At 45.2% G+C, this 26,657-nt stretch overlaps 2 protein-coding genes across 4 annotated transcripts in view; both read right to left on the reverse strand.

The window, feature by feature from the left end:
• DNA2 (DNA replication helicase/nuclease 2) overlaps positions 1–16,762 on the reverse strand; it is a 57,618-nt gene extending 40,856 nt beyond the window's left edge. The window contains exons 1-5 of the mRNA XM_089314949.1: positions 16,491–16,762; positions 14,687–14,869; positions 11,971–12,154; positions 8,965–9,110; positions 739–864 (exon numbers count right to left, since the gene is read on the reverse strand). Of these exons, the coding sequence (XP_089171075.1) occupies positions 739–864; positions 8,965–9,110; positions 11,971–12,154; positions 14,687–14,869; positions 16,491–16,564 (713 nt within the window). The 5' untranslated portion in view covers positions 16,565–16,762. The remainder of the gene's footprint in view (positions 1–738; positions 865–8,964; positions 9,111–11,970; positions 12,155–14,686; positions 14,870–16,490) is intronic.
• An 8,169-nt stretch (positions 16,763–24,931) lies between these two features.
• SLC25A16 (solute carrier family 25 member 16) overlaps positions 24,932–26,657 on the reverse strand; it is a 65,081-nt gene continuing 63,355 nt past the window's right edge. For all 3 annotated transcript variants that reach the window (XR_016222219.1, XM_002718453.6, XM_089314950.1), the window contains one exon: positions 24,932–26,578. Coding sequence is in view for 2 of the 3 variants with exons in the window: in XM_002718453.6 (XP_002718499.1) it covers positions 26,422–26,578 (157 nt within the window). In the remaining variant the exon portion in view is untranslated. The remainder of the gene's footprint in view (positions 26,579–26,657) is intronic.

A 26,657-nucleotide genomic window follows, 5' to 3' on the forward strand; every position in this document is an offset into this window, starting at 1 on the left:
ATAAACCAGCCACAAGAAGACAACTACTGTATGATCCCACTTATATGGGGTATCTAAAGTGGTCAAATTCTTAAAAATATAAAGTAGAGGGGCCAGCGCTGTGGCATAAGGGGTAAGGCACCACTTGAGACACCTACATCTCATAAGAGAGCACTGGTTCAAATCTCAGCTACTCTGTGCTCTGATACAGCTTCTTTCTTGCTAATGTGCCTGGGAGGCAGCAGATAATGGTTCAAGTACTTGAGTTCCTGTCACCCCTGAGGGAGACCAAATAGAGTTCCTGGTTCCTAGCCTCAGCCTGGCCCAGCCCATGCTATTGTGGGCATTTGGAGAGTGAACCAATGGACAGAAACTCGACCACTGCCCCCTTCCCCAAAGTTTGCCTTTCAAATAAATAAAACTTTAAACAAATTTTAAAAAACCTGAAAAATAAGCAAAATGACAAATGGCATTAAATGGCCAACATAGTATTTAAATACACAACACAAGCCATACAATACTAACAGAGTAGGCCCCCCAAAATATTTATAAACTAATTATTTTTAAAAATGTCTACATAGAAAAATTAGATGGCTTTATTATAATGAAAATAAAATTTCTATTCCATTGATTGTCAAGACCATAATTTAAAAATAAACAAGAAAAGGCCAATTATCATAGCTCAATCTTTAAAAAGCTTTGATTCAACATACAAGATGGGATCCTATGAACAATAAATAAAGAAAATACATTTCTTACAGAGAGAGCTGCATCTGAGGGAAGTCAGTGTTCTGATGCATGAAGTCTCCAGCCCACTTAGAAAATGAAGGAAGATACTCCTCTACTTCTTGTTTTATTTCATCTTGACTGAGATTTAAGCGGTACCTGCCAAAAGTAGATATTAAACATGAGAATGTACACATGAGAGAAGGACAAGGTCCAAGCAAGAAACTCAAGTGTCCACTGGATAACAAATGGATAAGCAAAATGTAGCACAGATACAGAATGGGAGTACTACAGTTTTTAAAAGGAAGGCAATTGGAACAGGAATTTGACTTAGTGATGAAGATGGCACCTGGGGGGCTGACACTGCATCTCAGTAGGTAAAGCCTTCCCTTACAGAGCCAGCATCCCAAATGGGTGCTGGTTCAGTCCCGGCTGCTCTACTTCTGATCCAGCTCTCTGCTGATGGCCTGGGAAAGCAGCTGAAGATGGCCCAAGTGCTTAGACCCCTGCACCTACCTGGAGACCTGGAAAAAGCTCCTGGTTCCTGGCTCCTGGTTTTGGATCTGCCCAGTTCTGGCCCTTGCGGCCATTTGAGAAGTGAACCAGTGGATGGAAGCTCTCTCTCTCTATAACTGCTTCTCAAATAAATAAATCTTCTTTAAAAAAAGATGCCAGTTGGAGGCCCAGCATTGTGGCACAGCAGATTAAGCCAATGCCTTCAAGGCTGGCGTCCTATATCAGAGCGCCAGTTTGAGTCCAGGCTGCTCCATTTCTAACCCAGCTCTCTGCTAATGCACTTGGGAAAGCAATAGAAGACAGCCCAAGTACTTGGGCCCCTGAACCCACGTGAGAGTCCCAGATGGAGTTCCAGGCTCCAATCACCGGCCTGGTACTGCCCTGGCTATTGTGGTATTTGGACAATGAACCAGCAGACAGACCTCTATATATATACATCTGCCTTTCAAATAAAAAAAATAAATCTTTGAATCTTTAAAATAACTAAAGAAAAAAGATGCTCCTTAGGACACCTGCATCCCATATCGGAGTGCCTGGGTTTGAGTTCTGGCTCGGTTCCCGATTCCAGATTCCTGCAATATGCACCCTGGGTGGCAACAGGTGACAGCTCAAGTAGTTGGGTCCCTACCACCCACGTGGGAGATACGGATTGGTCTGGCCTAGCCCCAGTTGGTGTGGGCATTTGGAGAGTAAGTCAGTGGACAGGACTTTTCTCTGCCTGCCTGTGACCTATCCCCCACCCTCACACCTTTCAAGTAAATAAAAGAAAATTTAAATGTCTGGAGAACTGCTGTATACGAGTAGACTCACACTCCCAGGATGGCCCCTACTTTAAGCTTCCCAACCTTTATAACTACTCTAGGAGATGAGAAGCCCATCAGTGTGTGCGTCAGACCATACTTGGCTGTGTGTGCTAACTCTGCAGTAACCCCATGTGTTGACTGTCCATCAGATCTGTTTCCTCATCTGTATGGCAGAGAAAAATAACCACCTCTCAGAGTCAGTTTTCAATGAACGCAAGGTACTGAGCTTATGGTAAGAATGCTTTAGGGTATGAAGAGGAAGGTAATGAGGAATACTTATAACACGCTGACTTACAGGCCAGGCAGGACTCTAGGGGGTTCCCGCGAACACACACCTTCATACCTCACCATAATTCTATGAGACAGGCATTGTCATTGTCATCGCCACTTTACAGCCAAGGGAACTGAGCCCACAGGTTAGATTACTTCTAACTTCAAAAGGACATATAGCTTTAGCTGTGGAACCTAACTTCTTATTCCATGCTCCCTTCTACACCATGTTGGAACAAGTTACTGCCATTCCTGTCTCCCTGAAGACCTGAGTTCACTTCCTTCAGTACTGCCAAACTCTCCAATGAGTATTTCAAAAATAACTTGACATTTTTCTAAGATGCTCACAACAGCTCCATCCTAAACACATTCATAAACATGGCAATGTTAGGATACTACAAATGTACTGTATGGTAACTTTGCAATACTTTCAACACCACGTTTAATAAGCTCTCACTTTCCGAGATTTCTGCTGCCTCTGGCTTTCCGGAACAGGAGAGAACAGAGCTGTGCAGGCCTCCGAGTGAGCCAGGTCAGCAGGGAGGACGACACTGGCAACCGCAGCGCTCTCAAACTGTTTGTCTCAAGCACAACAGCAAGCTCGTGGTAGCTACTGCTAATAGCCAAAACCCACAGCAACACACTGCAGCTGCCCAATGGGAAGCTATCCTCGCAAAAGGCTCTCTGAAGTCCTAACACAGGACGGCTAAGGGATCGCGGTGGGAAACAGGGACTCGCATGCGACTGGCAGAAACGGGAGCTGCGACGATGACTGCAGCAATCTGGCTCTAGATGGATCAAGACTTTAAAGGCATAGGGCTGATCCTACTCTGAAAAAAAGAATTCTAGAGAGGACATCAGTGGACAACTGACAACACTGAAATGTGCAAAGTTTATCAGAGAAAAGTATTCTATCAATGTTATATGCAGTTCACTAAGAGAAAATTCTGCCTCTTGGCAACCACACACTTGGAGGTAAGAGACCATCATGTATACAATTTACTCTCAGGTGGATTAGAAAAAAAATCTAGAGAGAGGAGGGGAAGGAGAAGGAAGGAGAGGGAGAAAACACCAATAACAGAGCAAAGGAGGAGATATGCTAACTGGTGAGTCTGGGTGAAGGGTATATGAATGCTCTTAGTACCACTCTTTTTTTTATTTTAAAGATTTATTTATTTGAAAGACAGAGTTACAGGTAGAGGTAGAGACAGTGAGAGAGGTCTTCCATCCCTGGTTCACCCCCAAGATGGCCATAACCGCTGGAGCTGAGCCAATCCAAAGCCAAGAGCCAGGAGCTGCTTCTGGGTCTCTCACGTGGGTGCAGGGCCCAAGCACTTGGGCCATCCTCCACTGCCCTCCTGGGCCACAGCAGAGAGCTGGACTGGAAGAGGAGCAGCCAGACTAGCCCACATGGGATGCCGGGCACCTCAGGCCAGGGCTTTAACCCGCTGTGCCACAGCACCGACCCCTGTACCACTCTTACAACTCTTCTCTAAATTTGAAATTATCTCCAAATTTATAAAATATTTTTTCTTTCATTTTTTAAAATTCTCATTTGATGAGACAAAGCAAGAGCTCCCTTCTGATTTCGTTCCAAAATGCCCACACAAGCCAGGGCTGGACTAGAGCCAAAGCACAGAACCAGGAACTCTAATCTAGTCCTCCCATGCAAGTGGCAGGGACCCAACATCATTGCCTCTTAGGGTCTGGACTGTCAGGACAAAGAGCCAGTAATTGAAGTCAGGTACTCCAATGAGCGAAATAGACACCTTAACCACCAGGCCAAACACCTGCCTCCAAAGTTTAATCTTTTTAAAGAGTTATTTATGTATCTGAAAGACAGTTACAGAGAAGAACACAGAGATCTTCCATCTGCTGGTTCACTCTCCAAATGGCTTCAGCAGCAGGGGCTGTGGCAAGCTGAAGCCATGAGCCAGAACTCCATCTGGGTCTCCCATATGAGTGGCAGGGGCCTAAGTACTTGGGCCATTCTCCATTGCCTCCCCAGGTACATTAGCAGGGAGAAGGATTGGAAACAGAGCAGCCAGGATGTGAACAGGTACGCACATGGAATACCAGCGTAATGGGCAGCAGCCTAACCCACCATACCACAACAGATTTACTTTTCACTGTATATACCCTCTTGTATTATTATAACACTGTATACATGAATTTATAACATATTTATATTAAATGTTTATTTGAAAGGTAGAACAATACAGAGAGACAGAGAGCAATCTTCCATCTGCTATTTCACTCCCCAAATGCCCACAACAGCCAGAGCTGGGCCAGGCAGAAGCCGTAAGTTCAGAACTCCACCCTGGTCTCTCACGTGAGAAGCAGGAATCTAAGCACTTAAGCCATGCATACTGCCTGCCAGTATGCATAAGCAGGAAAAAGGATTGGAAGCTAAGAAGCCAAAACATGAATCAGCACTCTAATATGGGCTATAAGCATTCCAAGAAGATTCTTAACCCAATGCACCATAATGCCTCCCCCATAACCCATTTAGAGATTCTAAAGAACAATTTTAAAAATCAAGCACAACTGGATAATCTTTTTCCTAAATTACTTTTTCCAAGAACCAGGAGCTTTAAAAAATATATAAATATATATACACACACACACACATATATATATTTATTTCCATCTGCTGGTTCACTCCCTTTATGTCCATCAACAGCTGGAGCTAGGCCAGACTGAAGCCAGGAGGCTGGAACTCTATCCAGGTCTCCCAATGTAGGTACAAAAGCCCAAGCACTTGGCCCACCTTCTGCTTCTTTCTCAGATGCATTACCAGGGAGCTGAATTGGAAGAGGTGGAGCAGCTGGAACTCAAACCCATGCCCATATGGATGCCAGTGTTGCAGTGGCAGCTTAACTTGCTGCGCCGGCTGGTGCTGCGGCTCACCAGGCTAATCCTCCGCCTGCAGCGTCGGCACCCCGGGGTTCTAGTCCCGGTCCAGGCGCCGGATTCTGTCCCAGTTGCTCCTCTTCCAGTCCAGCTCTCTGCTGTGGCCCAGGAGTGCAGTGCAGGATGGCCCAGGTCCTTGGGCCCCGCACCTGCATGGGAGACCAGGAGGAAGCACCTGGCTCCTGGCTTCGGATCAGCGCAGCGCGGCGGCCATAACACACCAGCCATGGCAGCCACTTGGGGGGTGAATCAACGGAAAAAGGAAGGCCTTTCTCTCTCTTTCTCTCTAACTCTGCCTGTCAAAAAACGAAAAAACAAAAACCTTGCTGTGCCACAATGCCAGCCCCCAGGAGCCTTTCTTCACTGTCATGATCTGCTTAAATTCTTTTAGAGTTTTGGTTTTTCACATACCAAGCCTCTTAGTTTTCCAAAACAGTCCATACTAGTTACTTAAAAGCTCTGGCATTCAAAGTCTCCATTACTACTTTTAGCACAGTCTCAACAAATGTCACATAACAGCCTGGTTTTTGCTGAGATTATTGAGGAATTTAAGGCAGGATTTTCAAGGCTGGTCTATCCAGAAGAAAGAGTAGCACAGGAACAGATCTTTCCCTGTACCAAGGGGGAAAGGTTGATGAATTGGGGGAGTTTTCATTTTTATTTAGTTATTTTAAGAAGTGGACAGAGACAGAGACAGAAAGAAAGATCTTTAACCCACTCATTTATTCTCCAAATGCCCACAAGAGCTGGGGCTGAGCCAGGCTGAAGTCAGGAGCCTAACACTCTACCAGGGTCCCATGTAGTTGACAAGGGCCCAAACACTTGAGTTATCACTGCTGCCTCTGACAGTGTGCACCACCAGGAAGCTGGAATTGGAGACGGAGTTGGGATGTGAAACCATGCACTCTGATATGAGATGTGGGTATCTCAAGCAACATCCTAACACCCACCACAGGATTTGTTCATTTTAAAGAAGCACTCTCTTGCATAAGATGTGACCTTGGATGGGGAGAATTATGATAGAATATTTCATAATTACATAATTCATAATTCATAATTACAAGACACATATTTTCCTTTAATGACTTAACTGGAATAGAAAGCAAAGCCAGGGGGCCGGTGCTGTGCAGTAGCGGGAAAAGCCCTGCATTGCCAGCATCCCATATGGGCGCTGGTTCTAGTCCCGGCTGCTCCTCTTCCAATCCAGCTCTCTGCTATGGCCTGGGAAAGCAGTAGAAGATGGCCCAAGTCCTTGGGCCCTTGTACCCATGTGGAAGACCTGGAAGAAGCTCCTGGCTCCTGGCTTCAGATCAGTACAGTTCCAGCCATTGCGGCCATTTGAGCAGTGAACCAGCAGATGGAAGACCTCTCTCTCTGTCTCTGCCTCTCCTTCTATGTAACTCTAACTTTCAAAATAAATCTTTAAATATATTAATTAATATTGAATACATATACAATTTAAATATATATTAAAAGTGTTAACTAAGGAGGCATTTGATACAGTGGTTAAGATACCACTTGGGAAACTCACATTTCATATTAGAGTACCTGGGTTCAAGTCCAAGATCTACTTCCAGTTCCAGCTTCCTGATAATGTGATCCAGGAAACCCAGACTGAATTCTTAGCTCCTGGATTCTTCCTAGCCTAGCTCAGGCTATAGCAGACATTTGGCATGACCAGCACAAGGAATACCTTTCTCTTTGTCTCTCTCTGCCTTTCAAATAAAAATGAAACTAACACACACATACACATAAACACACAGAGAGTTAGCCATAGAATTATATTCTGGAAAATGTAGCTTTATGTCAACTAGCTTGGGAGTCAAAATCACCATTAATAAAAACATTTATGTGGAAAAAAGACAGACTGCATAGGAGCCAAAAAAGAAAGAAAAGGGGGTAGGTATTTGGCAGAGCAGCTGTCACTTGGGACATCTGCGTCCCGTATCATAGTGTCTGGGCGTGAGTCCCAGCTCTGCTCTCCACTGCAGCTTCCTGCTAATGCACATCCCTTCCGCCCACATGGGAAACACACAATAAATTCTGTGCTCCTGGTTCAGCCTGGCACAGCACTGGCTGTTACAGGCATTTGGGGCGTGAACCAACTGATGAAAGATCTCTCTCTGCAGCTTCAAATAAAATAAATAAATAAGTGTATAAAGAAAAAAACTAGGCTAATCCTCCACCTTGCGGCGCCGGCACACCGGGTTCTAGTCCCGGTTGGGGCGCCGGATTCTGTCCCGGTTGCCCCTCTTCCAGGCCAGCTCTCTGCTATGGCCAGGGAGTGCAGTGGAGGATGGCCCAGGTGCTTGGGCCCTGCACCCCATGGGAGACCAGGAAAAAGCACCTGGCTCCTGGCTCCTGCCAGGATCAGCGCGGTGCGCCGGCTGCAGCGGCGGCCATTGGAGGGTGAACCAACGGCAAAGGAAGACCTTTCTCTCTGTCTCTCTCTCTCACTGTCCACTCTGCCTGTCAAAAAAAAAAAAAAAAAAAAAAAAAAAACTAAAAAGAGGGGCCAGCGACTGGTGCAGTAGGTTAATCCTCCACCTGCAGCACTGGCATCCCATATGGGCTCCAGTTCCTAGTCCCAGCTGCTCCTCTTCCAATCCAGCTCTCTGCCATGGCCTAGAAAAAGAGTAAAAGATGTAAAAGATGGCCCAAGTGCTTGGGCCCCCTCATGGGAGACTGAGAAGACTGGCTTCAGATTGGTACAGCTCCAGCTGTTGCTGTCATTTGGGGAGTGATCAAAGGAAGACCTTTCACTCTGTCTGTCTCAAATAAATAAATAAAATCTTAAAAAAAAAAAAAAAACTAAAAAGAAAGAAGCAGGCATTTAGCCTAGCAATTAGGGCACCTTCATACGCATCAGAGTGCCTGGGTTTGATTCCTGGCTCCAGGAGCCTGTAATTCAATCTGAGTGGGAAGGTGGTAGGACCCAAAGCCTGCCATTATCTGCTGTCACCAATGCTGTGCACGAGCAGGAACCTATATAGGAAGCAGAGCAGCCAAAACATGAACTAGGCACTCTGATGTGGGATACAGCCATCCCCAGTGTCAACTTAACTCACTATGCCCAAAAGCCTACCCTGTTCTTCATAATCTTTAGTTACTCATCAAACTGGCAAAGCTGTATTTTCAAATTCATTCCATTTGACTCCTACACCCACACAATTTTTAGTATGTCACAGTTTCTAGAACTAGTGCAAAAAGATTTTTTGCACATCTCTGAGAGCAGCTAAGGAATCTGTTGTACACATACAGATAATTTCAGCATTTTAGCTAAAGACTTGGTGTTCTACAATTTCAGAAACTCTTCACAATGCTGCAATGGGGTACTGCAACTCTACAATCCACAATCTAGACTACGTCAATATATACAGTGTAGTCTAATTCTAAAAACCATACAGAGGCTAGTGCATGGCACAGCAGGTTAAGCTCCTCGCCTCCAGTGCTGGCATCCCATATGGGTGCCAGTTCATATCCCAGAGGCTCCACTTCCAATCCAGTTTCCTGCTAACGTGCCTGGGAAAGCACCAGAGGATGGCCCAAGTCCTTGGGCCCCGACACCCAGGTGGGAGGCCAGTAAGAATCTCCTGGTTTTTCGTTTCGGATTGGCCCAGCTCCAGTGGATAGAAAACTTCTCCAATTTTGCTTATCAAAGTAAATACATTTTCAAAAACAAAACAAAACCATGTACCTACCAAGAAAGAAGTGACAAAATAAAACTGTACCTGCAGTTTTTCTCATAACTACTTACATTTCCTTCAAATGTCTTATTTCTTGAACAGTTTGAGAAGCAAGCTCTTGGAGCTTTTCTGGGGCAAAGCTATCACTTATTGCTTTTTGAAATATTTCATGGAGAACTGTACCAATTAGCATTTGGCGGGTCGTTGAATCTGAGCTCTAAGAAACAAATCATACATTTTATTTCACAGCATGTTAACACACAGGAGCACATATTTACTGCCTAAATCTGTTAAACTATTATGCCCAAAGTACACTGAATAGAAAAATACAAATATATTAAATAATGCTTTTTCTGGCAGATGAGATCATAGGTAGCTTCCACTTTCCTCTATTCAGAATTTAAAAATTCTTATTTATTGGGGCCAGTGCTGCAGTGTAGTAACTAAGGCTGCCATTTTCAGTGCCAGCATCCCATTTGGCTGCTGGTTCGAGTCCTGCCTGCTCTACTTCCAATCCAGCTCTCTGTTACAGTCTGGGAAAGCAGAAGATGGCACAAGTCCTTGGACCCCTGCACCCACATAGGAGACCTGGAAGAAGCTCCAGGCTCCTGGCTTCAGATTGGCCCAGCTCCAACCACTGCAGCCATTTGGGGAGTGAACCAGCAGATGGAAGATCTCTCTCACCCTGCCTCTGCCTCTCTGTAACTCTGCTTTTCAAATAAATAAATCTTTAAAAAAAGTTTCTCATTTATTTTTACTTATTTGAAAAGCAGTAGGACAGAGACAGAGAGATCTTGTATCTGTCGGATTATCCAAATATCTGTAACAGCTAGGGATGAGCCAAACTGAAGCCAGGAGCCCAGCACTCAATCCAGGCTCCCACAAGGGTAGCAAGGACCCAAGTACATGAGCCATCATCTGCTGCCTCCCAGGGTATACGTAAGAAGGAAGCTAGAATTGGGAGCAGAGCCAGGACAGTAATCCAGGCACTCTGATAGGGGACATAGGTGACCCAAGCAGTGTGTTAACCACCAAGCCAAATGCCCACCCCTGAATTATTTTTACAAGCTGTATTATTTTATGAATGAGTTATTTTTAAAATTAATAATTTCCACTTGGGAAAAATTAAAATAATATTAAAAAGTTCAATTATATTCAATATTTTCAAAGAATTCTTCTCTAATTTGACTTTATAATTTACTCAAATAGAAAAGTCAATAAAGGCATAGTTAAAGCAGCTGGTGTGACACAATGGGTTTTAAGTTGCCACTTGGAATGCCCGTATGCCATATCACAGTACAGGTTTCAGTCCTTGCTATTCCACTTCTGATCCAGCTTCCTATTAATGTACCTGGGAGGCAGCAGATGATGGCCCAAGTGCTTGGGCTCCTGCTATTCATAAGGGAGACCTAGATGAATTCCAGGCTCTTAAATGCAGCCCAGCCCAGCCCTGGCTGTTGTGGGTATCTGCAGAATTAGCTAGTACATAAAAGATCTCCCTTTGACTCTCTAAGTTTTCTGCCTTTCAAATAAAATGCAAAAAAATAAAAAATTTCTTTGAACATTATCAAGATAAACTGGACAATTGATTAATGTAAGAAATTACTGGTAATTTTACTGAGTATAAATAAATTTAAAAATATATATGTTTAGGAACAGAATGTTAGTGATTAACGGTAGGTTTATTACGAGAGTTTATTGTAATCATACTTTTACAGATATTTGAAATATTCCTTAATTTTTTTAAAGAGACTTTCAGATTTTTAGTTTTTTGGCAATCACATGAAGTTAAGTTTGGGAATGCCTAAGTATATTAAATTTAAAATCTTATCGGGGCTGGCGCTGTGGCGCAGTGGGTTAAAGCCCTGGCCTGAAATGCCAGCATCCCGTATGGGCACCAGTTCGAAACCCGGCTACTCCGTTTCCAATCCAGCTCTCTGCTATGGCCTGGGAAAGCAGTAGAAGATGGCCCAAGTCCTTGGGCCCCTGCACCCGAGTGGGGGACCTGGAAGAAGCTCCTGGCTCCTGGCTCCTGGCTTTGGATCGGCGCAGCTCTGGCTGCTGTGGCCAACTGGGGAGTGAACCATTGGAAAGAAGACCTCTCTCTCTCTCTCTCTCTCTCTCCTCTGTGCAATTCTGACTTTCAAATAAATAAATAAATCTTAAAAAAAAAAATCTTATCACTTGTTAATTTTCTTACCAACAAAATAAACTATTAAGTGCTGAAGAAGATTCAGAGGAGTCAGACATCTGGCCTTGAGTCTCAGCACTGCCCTTTACTAGTTCTATGACCCCAGGCAAGTCACCTAACCTCTCTGAGCTCATTTCCTCCTCTGCAAAATGCATCTACCTTGCAGGACTGCTGGGAAGATCAAATGAGATAATAAATGCGAAAGTGCTCTGTAAACTCTAAGATCCTTTAAGAACTTAACTGTTTATATTGTTCACCCTGGGGCTGGTGTTGTGGCACAGTATCTGCAATACCAGCTGTCCATATTAGAGCACTGGTTACAGTCCTGGCTGCTCCACTTCCGATCCAGCTCCCTTCTAATGTACCTGGGAAAGCAGCAAAAGGTAGCCCAAGTGCTTGGGTCCCTGCCACCTAGGTGGGAGACTAAGAGTTCCCAGCTTCTAGCTTCAACCTGGCCCAGCCCTGCCTATTGTTGGCATCTGGGGAGTGAACCAGCAGATGGAAGATCAATCTCTGTCTCTCCCACCCCTTCTATCCCTCTCCCTTTCAAATAAATAAAGTAAATCTTTAGGGGCCAGCATTGCGGTATCCCATTTGGGCACTTGTTGGATTCTCAGATGCTCCGCTTCCAATCCAGCTCCCTGCTAATGCAGCTGGAAAAACAGCAGAAGATGGCCCAAACACTGGGGTCACTGCCACCCAGGCAGGAGACCCAGATGGAGTTCTAGTTTCTGTCTGGCCCAGCACTGACCATTGCTGCCATTTGGGGAGTGACCCAGTAGATGGAAGAGTTCTCTCTATGTCACTGCCTTTCAAATAAGTAAAGGGGATATTTAGGAAAATAAACAAGTACAATGAAATAAATATTAAAACAAATGTTATTTACCCTAAAGGTTTCACTCAAGACAGCTCTTCTCATACATCGAATACTACTGGCGATGCTTGTGCCGGAAATCAGCATGTCTGGATACAGAATCAAATATCCAAAATCTTCATCTATTATCCAAGTATCAGAAGTACAGTCCCCCTCCAAATGAATGATATCCCCTGGCTGTACTGGAACAGAACACCTGCAAATTAAACAAAATGACAGGATAAACACATAGTTTAAGTGCCTACATTAAAACCTAGAAAGAAGGCTTTGAAAATTAATGAATGTTTTATCTGAAGAAACAGTAAGTATTTCTAAGTTTCTAGGTCTTGTTAAAAACTGAAATACCAAGATGCAGTCTTTTGAGTCAACTCCTAGTCGCACCATCCCTTTTCACCTGGTGAAGCATCCTGCAGAATATGCAAGAATTCTGCTTAAGCACCAAAGAGGCAACTTACTTAGTGCTAGTAATGTCTATTCCAAAAGCAATCAAATCTATGCTAGTGTAATATATAGATAGATCCAGTTAGGAACTGGGTTGTTTAAATCATTAATTTTGTCATTCTTAAGTCCTATAGCTTCCACTTATTCTGAGGTATAAAGCCAAACCAAGTGCAGCAAGAACAACATCACTTTTATTTAGTTCAATCTCACTCACAGCCAAGGCAAAGACAAAGTTAGGCCTCCACCTTCTCTGCATCTTCCTCCCACCTCCCATGCACCACATCTTGAGTAGAGACATCTAAGGTTTGAGACTGCTCCTACATTGCAATTAATTTTGCTGTTACTGAGAACTAACAACCTTAAAACAGAATGTACTGCAGTCACTGCCCCTTAAGACAGATTGAGAATCCCTAATCTGAATATCTAAAATTTAATGTATTTTGAGTATCAACATGAAATCATAAGTGAAAATTTCCACACCTGTGTGCCAGGTCACAGTCAAACCCACGTGCACTAAAAATACTGTATAAGATTACCTTCAGGGGCTGGCACTGTGGTGTAGTTGGCTAAGCCCCCACCTGGAGTGCCAGCATCCCATATAGGAGCTGGTTCATGTCCTGGCTGCTCCTCTTCCAAACTGGCTCTCGGATTGTGGTCTGGGAAAGCAGTGGAAGATGGCCCAAGTGCTTGGATCCCTGCATCCACGTATGAGGCCTGGAAGAAGCTCCTGGCTTCAGAATGGCTCAGCTCCAGCCATTGTGACCATTTGGGGACTGAACCAGCAGATGGAAGACCTTTCTCTCTAACTCTCCCTGTGTCTATATCTCTCAAACAAATAAACAAAATCAAAAGAAAAAATAGAAAAGAAAAAAAATAGATAGATAAATAACCTCAGGGACCGGTACTGTGATGTACAGGGTTAGACCTCTGCCCGGCATTCCATGTGGGCTATGGTTTGAGTTCCAGCTGCTCCACTTCTGAAACAGCTCCCTGCTGAGGGCCTGGGAAAGCAGTAGAAGATGGCCCAAGTGCTTAGGCCACTGTACCCACATGAGAGATCCAGAAGAAACTCCTGGTTCCTGGCTTCAGATCGGCTCAGCCACAGCTGCAAGAGCCATTTGGGAAGTGAAGCAGCAGATGGAAGACCTTTCTGTGTCTCTCCCTCGCTCTGTCTATAACTCTTTTGCTCAAATAAATAAAATACATCTTTAAATAAAAAACAAAAAAGACTACCTTCAGGCTATGTGTATGTGAAACCTAAGTGGATTTTGTGTTTAGACTTGAGTCAAACCCTCAAGATCTCATTATGTATGTGAAACTATTCTAAATATGACAAAATCAAAATCTGAAATACTTCTGGTCCCAAGTATTTTGGATAAGAGATACTCAACCTTCACTTGATTTCCCAATAATAATAATAATAAATTTTTGAATTAAGAGTCTACAGATGTTGGGGTAATAGATACAATTTTCATGTAAAATTAAGCCAGGTTCAAATCTACTAAATCTAATGAATTAGACATTTGGCTTAGTGGTTAAGATGTCCATGTTCCACATCACAGTACCACCATTTGACTCCTAGTTCCAGCTTCTGGCTAATGTAGACCCTGGGAGGCAGTGGTAAGGGCACAAGCGATCGGATTCCTGCCACCCACATGGGAGATCTGGATTGTGCTCCTAGCTTCCTGCCTTCAGCCTGGCCCAGTCTTAGATGAGTGGGCATTTGGGGAGTGACCCAGTACATGGAAGTTCTCTGTCAAATAAATAACTATTTTAAGCTATCCCTTTTTTACACCATTAAATTATAGGAACATCCACACAAGCCATGTGATGGGTTTTAAGATGCTACCCTGAGGCCGGCGCCGCGGCTCACTAGGCTAATCCTCCGCCTAGCGGCGCCGGCACACCGGGTTCTAGTCCCGGTCGGGGCGCCGGATTCTGTCCCGGTTGCCCCTCTTCCAGGCCAGCCCTCTGCTGTGGCCAAGGAGTGCAGTAGAGGATGGCCCAGGTGCTTGGGCCCTGCACCCCATGGGAGACCAGGAAAAGCACCTGGCTCCTGGCTCCTGCTATCGGATCAGCGCGGTGCACCGGCTGCAGCGCGCCGGCCGCGGCGGCCATTGGAGGGTGAACCAACGGCAAAAGGAAGACCTTTCTCTCTGTCTCTCTCTCTCTCACTGTCCACTCTGCCTGTCAAAAAAAAAAAAAAAAAAAATGTTAAAAAAAAAAAAAAAAAAGATGCTACCCTGAAGATTGCCAATTCAATGCTCAAAGTCACACAAAAAATTACCAGCCATTCCTAAGGATGCACTGTTCTTTGTCTTCCAGCGACTGGGAAGCAGTGATGATTAAGTGCTTTTCCTGGCTGCCTTCTTCATCCTGTACAACAGTGACTGCTAACACCAGGTATCGGTTATCCATTCCTCGGCTCAAGACTGTTTTTGGGAAGGAAGCTTCCACCTTGTTCTGAAATCTAAAGCATATACATACAAAACAATTTTAGCACAAACATGAAATAACAAGCCACTCAACCAGTTTCACCTGTAAAGCAGCTGTCTAGCTTTCTAGGTTTGCTTCTTCACAAAGATCTTCAGGTAAAATTAAGACAGCAAAGAACTCCTGTTATAAAAACTTCCCAGACGCAATGCCACTTTAAAACAAGCTTATGCTAAGAGCTTTTCCAATTTAACCTCTATGAGTTTTGTGGACCATCTATCACTGTCAGGATTAAAAACAAATGGGGAGGGGGGCAGTGCTGTGGCGTAGTAGGTTAAGCATCTGCCTGCAATGCCGGCATCCCATATGGGCGCCAGTTCCAGTCCCGGCTGCTCCACTTCCTATCCAGCTCCCTGCAGATGGCCTGGGAAGCAGCAGCAGATGACCCAAGTGCTTGGGCCCCGCCACCCGAATGGGAGACCTGGAAGAGGCTTCTGGCTCCTGCCTTAGGGTCGGTTCAGCTCCGGCCATTGCCGCCATTTGGGGAGTGATCCAGTGGATGGAAGATTTTTTCCTCTGTTTCTCCCTCTCCCTGTCTGTAACCCCACCTCTCAAAATAAATAAGTAGCCTTAAAAAAATGGAAAATATTAAACAATGACTACCACTGGAGCAAGCCTTTCCAAAGTATTAGTACAAGACGTTTTGTACACTATTCTCTGTGCTGTGAGGCGTACGGGTGACTTACAGATGAGAGGTAAGCATGGTAGGTGTGGTTTGCTGGAAATCCTGAGACACAGAACTACATTCGTCTTTAAGTCAGGAGCTTGCTTAGAAATCGTCTAGCCCAACCTAGAACTTAGGGTAGGAAATACTTTTATAAACCTGGGGCTAGTCCCTGCGTGGTCGGGAAAGCAAGCTTGTCACACCCGTCGAGACTAGCTCACTCGTTCATAGAATAACCAGATGTTTTACTGATAAAGGGCCAGTGAATTTGGTAATCCTTTTACGCACTTGTCCAAGCCGCCTGAAACTCTACAAAAGAATTCTCCTGTAGAAACCCGCGCTGTTCCTAGTAAGTCCCTCTGAAGTCCTCTCTGTTCGACCACAGCAGGTGTTAACCGGTGTGGGGCCAAACGAGAGGCCAGAGCCATTATCTCCCCCAAGGTATAAATGGAACAGCCTTCCTGTAACGCTACAGGCCACCCAGCTCGCTCACGGAAGGCTGCACGGCTCTGTGAACGCTGCACTAGGCTACCCCACCTGGCTGCAGCCCACGAACAGCCCAAGGCTGGCCGCGAGGCTTTAATGGTCTCTGCAAAAGGTGCAGACGGAGAACCGCAGGCGCAGGCACTGCTTAGCCTGGTTGTCCTTCCGACACCCGCCATTGCGGCTAAGCCGAGGGCTCGGAGCTCTCCCTGAGGTTAGTCTCACAACCAAGCAACCATCGACGTACGAAGACACTACCGCAGGAGGCCGGGACTCCCCACATTCGGCAAAGAGGCGAAATCAAGGGAAAGCCTCAGCTGCCGAGTGCGCCCGCAGAGAGCACCGCGCGACGCGGGGTCCCCGGTGCGAGCCGGGGCCGCGGCGGTCTCTCCCGCTCCCGACTTTCAAATCTCCCGCTGCGCTCCCACAGCCTCCCCGCGCCTCAGCTCACAGCTCCGGCGGCGGCGCGGCCTCCTCCCCGAAGGTCTTCTCCATGAGCAGCTCCAGTTCGTCCAGCGGCTCCATCCCGGGCGCGGAGACCACAGACTGTCACCGGGGAACCTCAGGGGAGGGGGGACGGCGGGCAACAACACAAAAACCGCCAAAGCGCGGGAAAGGGGCGAGCGTCCGCGCAGCAAGGGCGCATGCGCCGGCGCGCCGAGGCCCCGAGTGACGTGCGCGGGGCGGGCCCGGCAGCGCCGGCGGCTACACGTGGAGCGCCGCACCTGCCAGGTTGATAAATATTTTTTAAAAATCTTCTTAAAAAGTTTATGTAATGGCCGGCACCGCGGCTCAATAGGCTAATCCTCCACCTAGTGGTGCCGGCACACCGGGTTCTAGTCCCGGTCGGGGCGCCGGATTCTGTCCCGGTTGCCCCTCTTCCAGGCCAGCCCTCTGCTGTGGCCAGGGAGTGCAGTGGAGGATGGCCCAGGTGCTTGGGCCCTGCACCCCATGGGAGACCAGGAAAAGCACCTGGCTCCTGGCTCCTGCCATCGGATCAGCGCGGTGCGCCGGCCGCAGCGCGCCAGCCGCGGCGGCCATTGGAGGGTGAACCAACGGCAAAGGAAGACCTTTCTCTCTGTCTCTCTCTCTCACTGTCCACTCTGCCTGTCAAAAAAATAAAATAAAATAAAAATAAAAAAAAAGAATTTTGTTGTGCTGTTAACAGTGGGTTAAGCAGCTGCCTGGGAAACCCACATTCCATAACGGAGTGCCAATTGTTGGAGCCCCAGCTACTCCACTTCTGATCCAGATTCTTGCTAATACACCTGGGAAGCAGCAGATGGCGCCTAAAGAACTTGAAAGAAAATGAGAATAAATCTAAAGAGTATAAATAAGGACAGCAGTTTCTCAAAGACAATAAACACTGAATTACCATATGAGGTAGCAACTTTTTTTTTTTAAGATTTATTCATTTATTTGAAAGGCAGAGTTACGCAGAGAGAAAGAGACAGAGAGATCTTCCATCTGCTATTTCACTACCCAAATGCCTGCAACAACCAGTTGAGCCAGAGTAAAGCCAGGAGCCCAGAAGTCCATCTGGGTCTCCCACGTGGGTGGCAGGAGCCCAAGTATTTGGGCCATCTTCTGCTGCCTTCCCAGGTGCATTAACAGAGCTGGAAGTGGAATAGCTGGGACTTGAACACGTGCCCATATGCAATGCCAGTTTTGTAGGTGGCGGCTTAACCTGCTATACCACAACACCAGCCTCAAGACAGCAATTTAACTTTTGGATCTGCACCCAAAAGAATTGAATGTAGGGACTCAAACAGAGAATTGTAAATCTATGTTCAGAGTGTCATTATTCACAATAAACGAAGAGTTAAAAAAACTCAGTGCCCATAAACAGATAAATGGATGAACAAAATGCATAATTTGATTTGTTTTCATCTACTTGAAAGGCAGAGCAAGAGAGAAAAGAGACAGAGACAGAGACATATCTTCCATCTGCTGGTTTACTCCCAAATTGCCCACAACATCCAGGGCTGGGCCAGCGAAAAGCCAGGAGCCCAGAACTCCATCCAGATCTCCCACATAGGTGGCAGGGACTCACTTTTTTCTTTTTTTAAAGATTTATTTATTTGAAAGGCAGAGTTACAGAGAGGCAGAGGCAGAGGCAGAGAGAGAGAGAGAGAGAGAGAGAGAGGTCTTCCATCCACCTGTCTACTCCCCAGATGGTCACAACAGCCAGAGCTGTGCTGATCTGAAGCCAGGAGCCAGGAGCTTCTTCTGGGTCTCCCACACAGGTGTAGGGGCCCAAGGATATGGGCCATCTTCTACTGCTTTCCCAGGCCATAGCAGAGAGCTGGATCAGAAGTGAAGCAGCTGGGACTTGAACTGGGGATGGGATGCCAGCACTGCAGACAGTGGCTTTACCTGCTACACCACAGCACCAGCCCTGGGACTCACATACTTGAGCCATCAGGTATCTGTGGCTTCCCATAGTGCACATGAACAGAAAGCTGGATCAGAAGCAGAGTGGGTAGGACTCAAACCAGGCACTCTGATGGGGTAGCAGCCATTTGAGGAATGAATCAACAGATGGAAGACCTCTCTCAGTCTCTGTCTCTTCTTCTCTCTGTAACTGTGCATTTCAAATAAAATAAATAAATCTTAAAAAAAAAAAAAAACGGGAGAAATCTTTTATCCACTGATCCACACCTCAAATGCCCACCAACAGCTGCAGCTGCCGCAGCCAACAGCCAGGAACTCAATTTGGGACTCCTTCCTGAATGTCAGGGACCCAAGTACTTGAGCAATAGCAGAACCCTGGAACTGGAAACAGAGCTGGGACTGAAACCTAGCCCTGGGATGTGGGCATCCCAAGCAGCATCTTACCTCTGTGCCAAAAGCGTGCCCCTGCTGAACAGTATTTGATTGTGTGAATTCACATTTATTCAGCCAGTCTCCTGATGATGGACAATGACTACCTTTAATGAAGCTACTACAAATAGTCTTCCTTTTTTTCCAAATACTTATTTATTTATTTAATTGAAAGGCAGAATTACAGACATCTTCCATACACTGGATCATTCCCCAAATGGCCGCTACAGCTAGCCCGAAGTCAGGAGCCAAGAGCTTTGGGTAGAGAGGCCCAGGCACTTGAGCCATCTTTTGCTGATTTCCCAGGGACATTAGCAGGGAGTTGGATTGGAAGTAGAGCAGCTGGGACTCAAACCGGCACCTTTATGGAATGGCAACATTGTAAACAGCAGCTTGAACCGCTATGCCGCAACGCTGGCCCCTACAAATATTCTTATACAAGACTTTTTGTGGATATATGCTTCTATTTCTCTTGTGAAGTATTTTGAAATGAAATTTCTGGGCCATACATCAGTTAATAAGGAACTGTTGGGTGCTGGTGTTGTGGCGCAGAGGGATAAAGCCCTCAGCCTGCGGCACCCTGCATGCCATATGTCCACTGGTTCAAGTCCCAGCTGCTCCACTTTCCATCCTGCTCCCTGCTAATGCTCTTGGGTAAGCAGTATAGAGTGGCCCAAGTCCCTGGGTCCCTGCACCCACGTGGGATATCCAGAAAAGGCTCCTGGCTCCTGGCTCCTGATGGGCCCAGCTCCAGCCATTGCAACCATTTTGGTAGCTAACCAGTGGACAGAAGACCTCTCTCTGTCTCTGCCTCTCTCTATAATTCTTTCAAATAAATAAATCTTTTTAAAAAACCACAAAAACAAAAAACAAAGAACTGTCAGATGTTTATTCAAAGTGGCTGTAACATTTTATACTACATCATCAATGCATGAAAATTTCAGTTTTTTGTTTTATGTATTGGGGCTGGCCCTGTGGCGCTTCATCTTTTTCCAGGTCTCCCACGTGGGTGCAGAGGTCAAGCACTTGGACCATCTTCTGCTACTTTCCCAAGCCCATTAGCAGGGAGTTGGATTGGAAGTGGAGCAGCCAGGACTCAAACCAGTGCCCTTATGGGATGCCCATGTCACAGGCAGCAGCTTTAACCCCCTATACCACAATGTTGGTCCCTTTTTAAAAAAAGATTATTTATTTGAAAGACAGAGTTGCAGAGAGAGAGGGAGAGACAAAGAGATCTTCCACCCACTAGTTCACTCCCTCAAACAGCTGCAACAGTGGGGGCTCAGACAGGCTGAAGCCAAGAGACTGGAGGCAGGAGCCTCATCCCTGTCTCCTAGTGGCTTCAGGACCTAAGGACTTGAGCCATTAGCAGGGAATTGTGGGGAGCAACTGGGAGCAACTCGGACTAGACTAAGTTACTGGAATTAAGACTTATTCTATGCATCTGCTCTCCCACAACATGGCGCTGAGAAGGGAGTAACAACTTCTACGCAGCTGCCTCTCACCAATTTGATTGACTGAGCTGCAGGAGCTGATCTTGCTCCTGATTGGAGGAGAGCAGCGTACTCGGCGTGTGGGTAGCAGAGTTGGGATTGGTGGAAGAGGACTATAAAGGAGGAGAGAGACAACATGCACCAGGAACATCTAACGGGAACATCTATCTGAAGGAACACCTGTGCAGCCCCCGAGAGAGCTGGCCGGCGGTGTGCTGCTCCCCCGCGGAAGTGGGGAAAGTGGCAGGGGGAACCGCCCTTCCACGGAGGTGGAAGGGTCGGTAGCCAACCCGGGAAGAACCAGCAGCAAACCCGGGGAAGGCCGAGCAGACGAAAGAACAACGCAGGGTCCTGTGTCGTTCCTCCACGAAGACGGGGAGCGACATAATGGTGCCGTGACTCGGATATGAAGCCTAGGCAGGGTTTAGTGTCGTTCCTCCATGAAGAGGGGGAGCGACATAATGGTGCCGTGACTCGGATATGAAGCCTAGGCAGGGTTTAGTGTCGTTCTTCCATGAAGAGGGGGAGCGACAGGGAATGGGGTCGGAAGTGGAACAGCGGGACATGAACTGGCACCCACATGAGATGCTAGCACTGCAGGCAGCAAATTAACCCACTGTGCCACAACACCAGACCCAGAAAATTCGAGTGTCTATGGATCCTTGACAACAGTTGATGCTATCAGCCGTCTTAATTTGTATGATTCAATCACTGATGATATTAAGTACTTCATCATGAATTTGGTCACTTGTATATCTTCCTTTGTAAAATGGCTGTTTAAATAATTCGCCCATTTTGTGGGCAATCATTGTGGTTCAGCAGGTTAGCCACTGCCTACTAAGTCATCATCATCACATATGAGGGCTGGTTCAAGTACTAGCTGCTCCACTTCTGATAGAGCTCCTTGCCAATGCACCTGGTAAAGCAGCAGAAGATGGACTAAGTCCTTGGGCCACTGCCACCAACCCAGGAGACCCAGATAGGGGTCCAGGCTCCTGACTTTGGCCTGGCCAAATTCTGGCCATTGTGTCCATTTTGGAGAGTGAACAAGCAGATGGACACTGTTTCTCTCATATGTATATAACTCTGCCTTTCAAATAAATCTTTAAGTGTGTAACTCTTTCAAGTAAATAAATAAATCTTAAAAAAAATTTGTTTGCTTGTTTGAAAGGCTGCGTGGTAGAGAGAGAGGGAGAGACAGAGATCTTCCATATACTGGTTCATACCCTAAATGGTGGCATTGGCCAAGGCTGGTCCAAGCCAAAGTCAGGAGACCAGGACTCCATCCTTGTCTCCCACGTGAGTGGCAGGGACCCAAGCTCTTGGGCCATCTTCTACTGCTTTCCCAGACCCCATAAGCAGGGATATGGTTCAGAAGCAAAGCAGCTGGGAATTGAACCAGCCCTCCCATATGGGATACCAGTGTTGCAAGCCATGATTTAACCCGCTGTGCCACAACGTCGACCCTTCTTTCTTTTTTTAATTTTTTTATATATGAATTTCGAGTTTTATTTGAATACAGAGACAGAGACAGAGACAGCTCCCATCTACTGGTTCACTCCTAAATGCCTACATGGCACTGGCCAGAGCCAGAACCAGGAGCCAGGAATGCTACTCTGGTATCCCACATGATGGCAGGAACACAATCACTGGAACCATCACCACTGCCATTCAAGGGCCCCATTAGCAAGAAGAGGGGGTCTGGAGCCAGAACAAGGTACTGAACACAGTTACTCCAAAGTGGGACATGGGCATCTTACAAGCTAGCTAAATGCCAGCCCCAAAACTTTGGGTGTTTTTTAAGATTTATTTTATTTATTTGAAAGACAGAGTCACAGAGAGAGGTAGAGACAGAGAGAGAGGTCTTCCATCTGCTGGTTCACTCCCCAGATGGCCACAATGGCCAGAGCTGTGCAGGTTCGAAGCCAGAAGCCAGGAGCTTCTTTTGGGTCTCCCACTTGGTACAGGGGTCCAAGCACTTGGGACATCCTCCACTGCTACCCCAGACCACAGCAGAGAGCTGGATCAGAAGAGGAGCGGTTAGGACTTGAACCCGCGCCCATATGGGATGCCAGCACTTCAGGCCAGGGCCTTAACCTGCTGCGTCTTAGTGCCGGCCCCTAAAACTTTATTTTTAAATCGTCCTTTTCTTGAACTATTTGTACTTCATTTCTTCTACTAGAGTTTAAAGTCTCCAAAAACAGAGACTAAGACCTTCTTTCCCAGCAGTAAAAGTCACTAAGCACCTGTTACATTACAGTGTTATACTCTATGCTGCTTGCTGGCGACAAAGACATGACTCTACCTTTGAGGGGCAGGAGGATATGGATCAACAGGCAGCCATAAAGCTTGGTATATACACTATTAAAGAAATACCTAGTGTTAAGTGCTGTACAGATTGCAGTGTTTGGCTGCAAGTATAGCTAATGGGCTTCCCGAGGGAAGTCTCCCAAAATGCTGACACAATGCCTGGGACTAGAGGTGTTGAATAAACTGATGTTTAGAACTCTGGTGGAGAACGGAGTGACATACTGTTATATATACACCTAACAACATTTCCTTTTTTTTTTTTTTTTTTTTTTTTTTTTTGACAGGCAGAGTGGACAGAGAGAGAGAGAGAGAGAGAGAAAAAGGTCTTCCTTTTTTCCATTGGTTCACTCCTCAATGGCCGCTGTGGCCGGTGCATGGCGCTGATCCAAAGCCAGGAGCCAGGTGCTTCTCCTGGTCTCCCATGGGGTGCAGGGCCCAAGCACTTGGGCCATCCTCCACTGCACTCCCAGGCCACAGCAGAGAGCTGGACAGGAAGAGGAGCAACCGGAACAGAATCCAGTGCCCCGACCGGGACTAGAACCCGGTGTGCCAGCACTGCAGGTGGAGGATTAGCCTATTGAGCCGCGGCACTGGCCAACATTTCCACTTCTATACAGACAACCATTGAGAGCTAAAGGTGATAACTTGCTCTGTCCCATTCTATAGACCACAGGTTTATATCCAATGAAAAGCAGAAAGAGGGACAATGAAGATCAAAAAAGAAATCAACTGCTAATCTTCAGATTATCCAGCAAAATGCACTGTGGGTTATTAATCAGAAATAAATCAGACAGAAACACTGTCATTATTTTAAATACTCTTCAGGGCTAGCAGCAAGTTAAAGCTGCTAAAGTGTGATGCTGGCATACCATAGGTGCATTGGTTCGAGTTCCAGAAGCTCTACTTCTGATCTGGCTCCCTACTAAAGCACCACCCAGGAAAGCAGAAGAGGATGGCCCAGGTTCTTGAGTTCCTGCACCCAGGAGGAAGACCCAGAGGAAGGTCCTAGCTTCTGGCTTTGGCTTGGCATAGCCCCGGTCACTGTGGCCCTTTGGGAAGTGAGCCAGTGAATTAAAGATCTCTCTATGTGTCTCTCCTTCTTTCTGTGATGCTTTCAAATAAACAAATAAATATTTTTAAAAAGTAAATAAATATTCTTCAGGGCTAGCACTGTGGCATAGCAGGTAAAGCCACCACCTGCAACACTGGCATCCCATATGGGTGCCGGTTTGAGTCCAGGCTGCTCCATTTTTGATCGAACTCTCTGCTATGGCCTGGGAAAACAGTAGAAGATGGCCCAAGTGCTTGGGCCCCTGCACCTGCATGGGAACACCTAGAAAAAGCTGCTGGCTCCTGGCTTCGGATAAGTGCAGCTCCAGCCACTGCAGCCACTTGGGGAATGAAGCAGCGGATAGAAGACCTCTCTGCCTTTCTCTCTGCCTCTCTTTCTCTGTATAACTCTGACTTTCAAATAAATAAATAAAGGGGCCGGTGCTGTGGCGCAGTGGGTTAACGCCCTGGCCTGAAGTGCCGGCATCCATATGGGTGCCGGTTCGAGACCCAGCTGCTCCACTTCCAATCCAGCTCTCTTCTATGGCCTGGGAAAGTAGTAGAAGATGGCCCAAGTCCTTGGGCCCCTGCATCTGTGTGGGAAACTGGGAAGAAGCTCCTGGCTCCTGGCTTCAGATCAGTGCAGCTCCAGCCATTGTGGCCAATTGGAGAGTGAACCATCAGATGGAAGACCGACCTCCCTCTCTCTCTCTCTCTCTCTGTCTCTAACTCTCCTCTCTCTGTGTAACTGACTTTAGAAAAAATAAATAAATATTTAAATAAACAAAAATATTTAATAACAGATATACATATTATTCCATTCTGACTTCTTATGTTTAGCATTTATTAAAGATTTATTTTATTTCTTTGACAGAGTTATAGAGAGAGGTAGGCAGAGAGAGGTAGACAGAGAGAGAGAGGTCTTCGATCAGCTGGTTCAATCCCCAAATGGCTGCAACGGCCTGATCCGAAGCCAGGACCCAGAAGCTTCTTCTGGGTGTCCTACACGGGTGCAGGGGCCCAAGGACTTGGGTCATCTTCTACTGCTTTCCCAGGTCACAGCAGAGAGCTGGATCAGAAGTGGAGCAGTCTGGACTTGAACTAGTGTCCATATGGAATACTGGTGCTGCAGGCTGGAGCTTTAACCCACTGCACCACAGCACCAGCCCCTATGTTTAGCATATTTGCTTCAATAATATAGTTAAAAGAAAGACACTTTTGAAACATAGGTAAAATTTATTTTTAATATACTATGTATTCTTAACAGACATAGAATTTTTACTTAAAAATATTTGCAATTCCCTTTTATTGATAACATAACATAATTATCTTATACTTACATTATCTTAAGATTTAATAACAATAGTTAGTTACAATGTGACCCAGAAATGAAAATATGCAAAATAGTTTTAGGAACATATGTAATTTTTACTTGCTGGTACACTTATAAATCACACAAAGATACATATTTATTCTTAAAGACTTGAAAAACAAAAACAGTTCAAATTTTTACCAAGGAATAACAAGAAATTTTTATACAAAAAATAAAATAAAAATTGATGCAGAAATAATACTTAGTTTCTCGATGTCTTAAAAAATCACATCAATTCTACAAATCACTATATTTGAATATAGAACTTTAACTCTTCCCCACCCATTTCTATCATGCTTACAATAAAACATTAAAACACAGTAAGTGGAAATTTGACATTTGAAACTATTTTCTTAATATAAAGGATAACAATTTAAATCATATTTTACATTTCCACTTAAGTTTATATTGTATTTAAATTATGTTACATGGAAGAACTAGTTATCATGACATAATATCTTAGAAACGTTCTTTGATATTCACATCTATATTAATGGATATTTCACAGTCCACTTAAATAAATTTTCTAGTTTACAAACAAATCATCTAACAAAAACATACGTATATTGCTACTCTGTTTTTGTGTGCAGAGATATTCAGTATTATCACTGCCTTTGGGAAAAATACATTGAATTTTTCCCCTCATGGCATGAAAACTACTCCATGGACTTTTAAAAACAAACACAAGTCACTCAAAGTACTCAGTAATAACATTTCAGCAAGACCTGATACTTCATTTTTAAGTTGCTACATGGCTACTTTTTAAATACTACACTTATTTTACTAAAAATGAAGGAAAAAGCATTTGTCCTTTTTTCCAATGGAACAGAAGTATGAGAAGAGAGGTAAGAATAATACTTCAATGCTGGCTGTTTTAAAGAACTTAAAAATTCAGTTCTCATTGTTCTTTTGCAATATAACCAAGTTCAATTATTTCCATAATAATAAACAATGTTACAGTCTTCAGAAAACCATAATTACAATTAAAAGCTTGGAACAGCACAATAAAGCTAACTGCAACCCCTTGGACTCCCTGTGAAGTTAGTTCAACTTCCAAATAACACTTTTTAAATGTTGCAAATAACCTAACTGATTAGCCAACATCAGCATAGGAATGGTTTTCCAATGTTCCAAAATATAATGTTTGGCATCCCAAAGTATGGTAAGCACTTTGAGTTGTGACTAAAAAAAAAAAAAATCAAGTTACTAACATACCAGTGGTTCCTGTGATAGGGTAAATATCCCCTTCAAGTAATGTTCCCTCCATAATTAAAGTAACATTTTAAAATTATTCCTTCTGAGAGTTTATTAAGGAAATGAAATCACAGCTATTTTTAATTGAGGTGAAAAAACTGCTTCATAAGTTCATATGTTGTAAAAGCCACTGCTTGAGAGGGAATGCAGCGAATGTAATTAAGAGACAAACCGCGATATAATCCTTTCCGAATTCCGTGGTGTCCGTAGACATACTTCATAGTCTCCCGCATGGTACTGAAAGACAGTGGTTAAATGATGACACTTCTATGCTCACTCATGAAGACACAAGTTTAGGATCCACAGTGAATTTTTA

The sequence above is a fragment of the Oryctolagus cuniculus genome, chromosome 15 (assembly GCF_051225735.1).
Source record: "Oryctolagus cuniculus isolate XC-2025 breed Fujian yellow rabbit chromosome 15, ASM5122573v1, whole genome shotgun sequence".
Classification (NCBI taxonomy): domain Eukaryota; kingdom Metazoa; phylum Chordata; class Mammalia; order Lagomorpha; family Leporidae; genus Oryctolagus; species Oryctolagus cuniculus.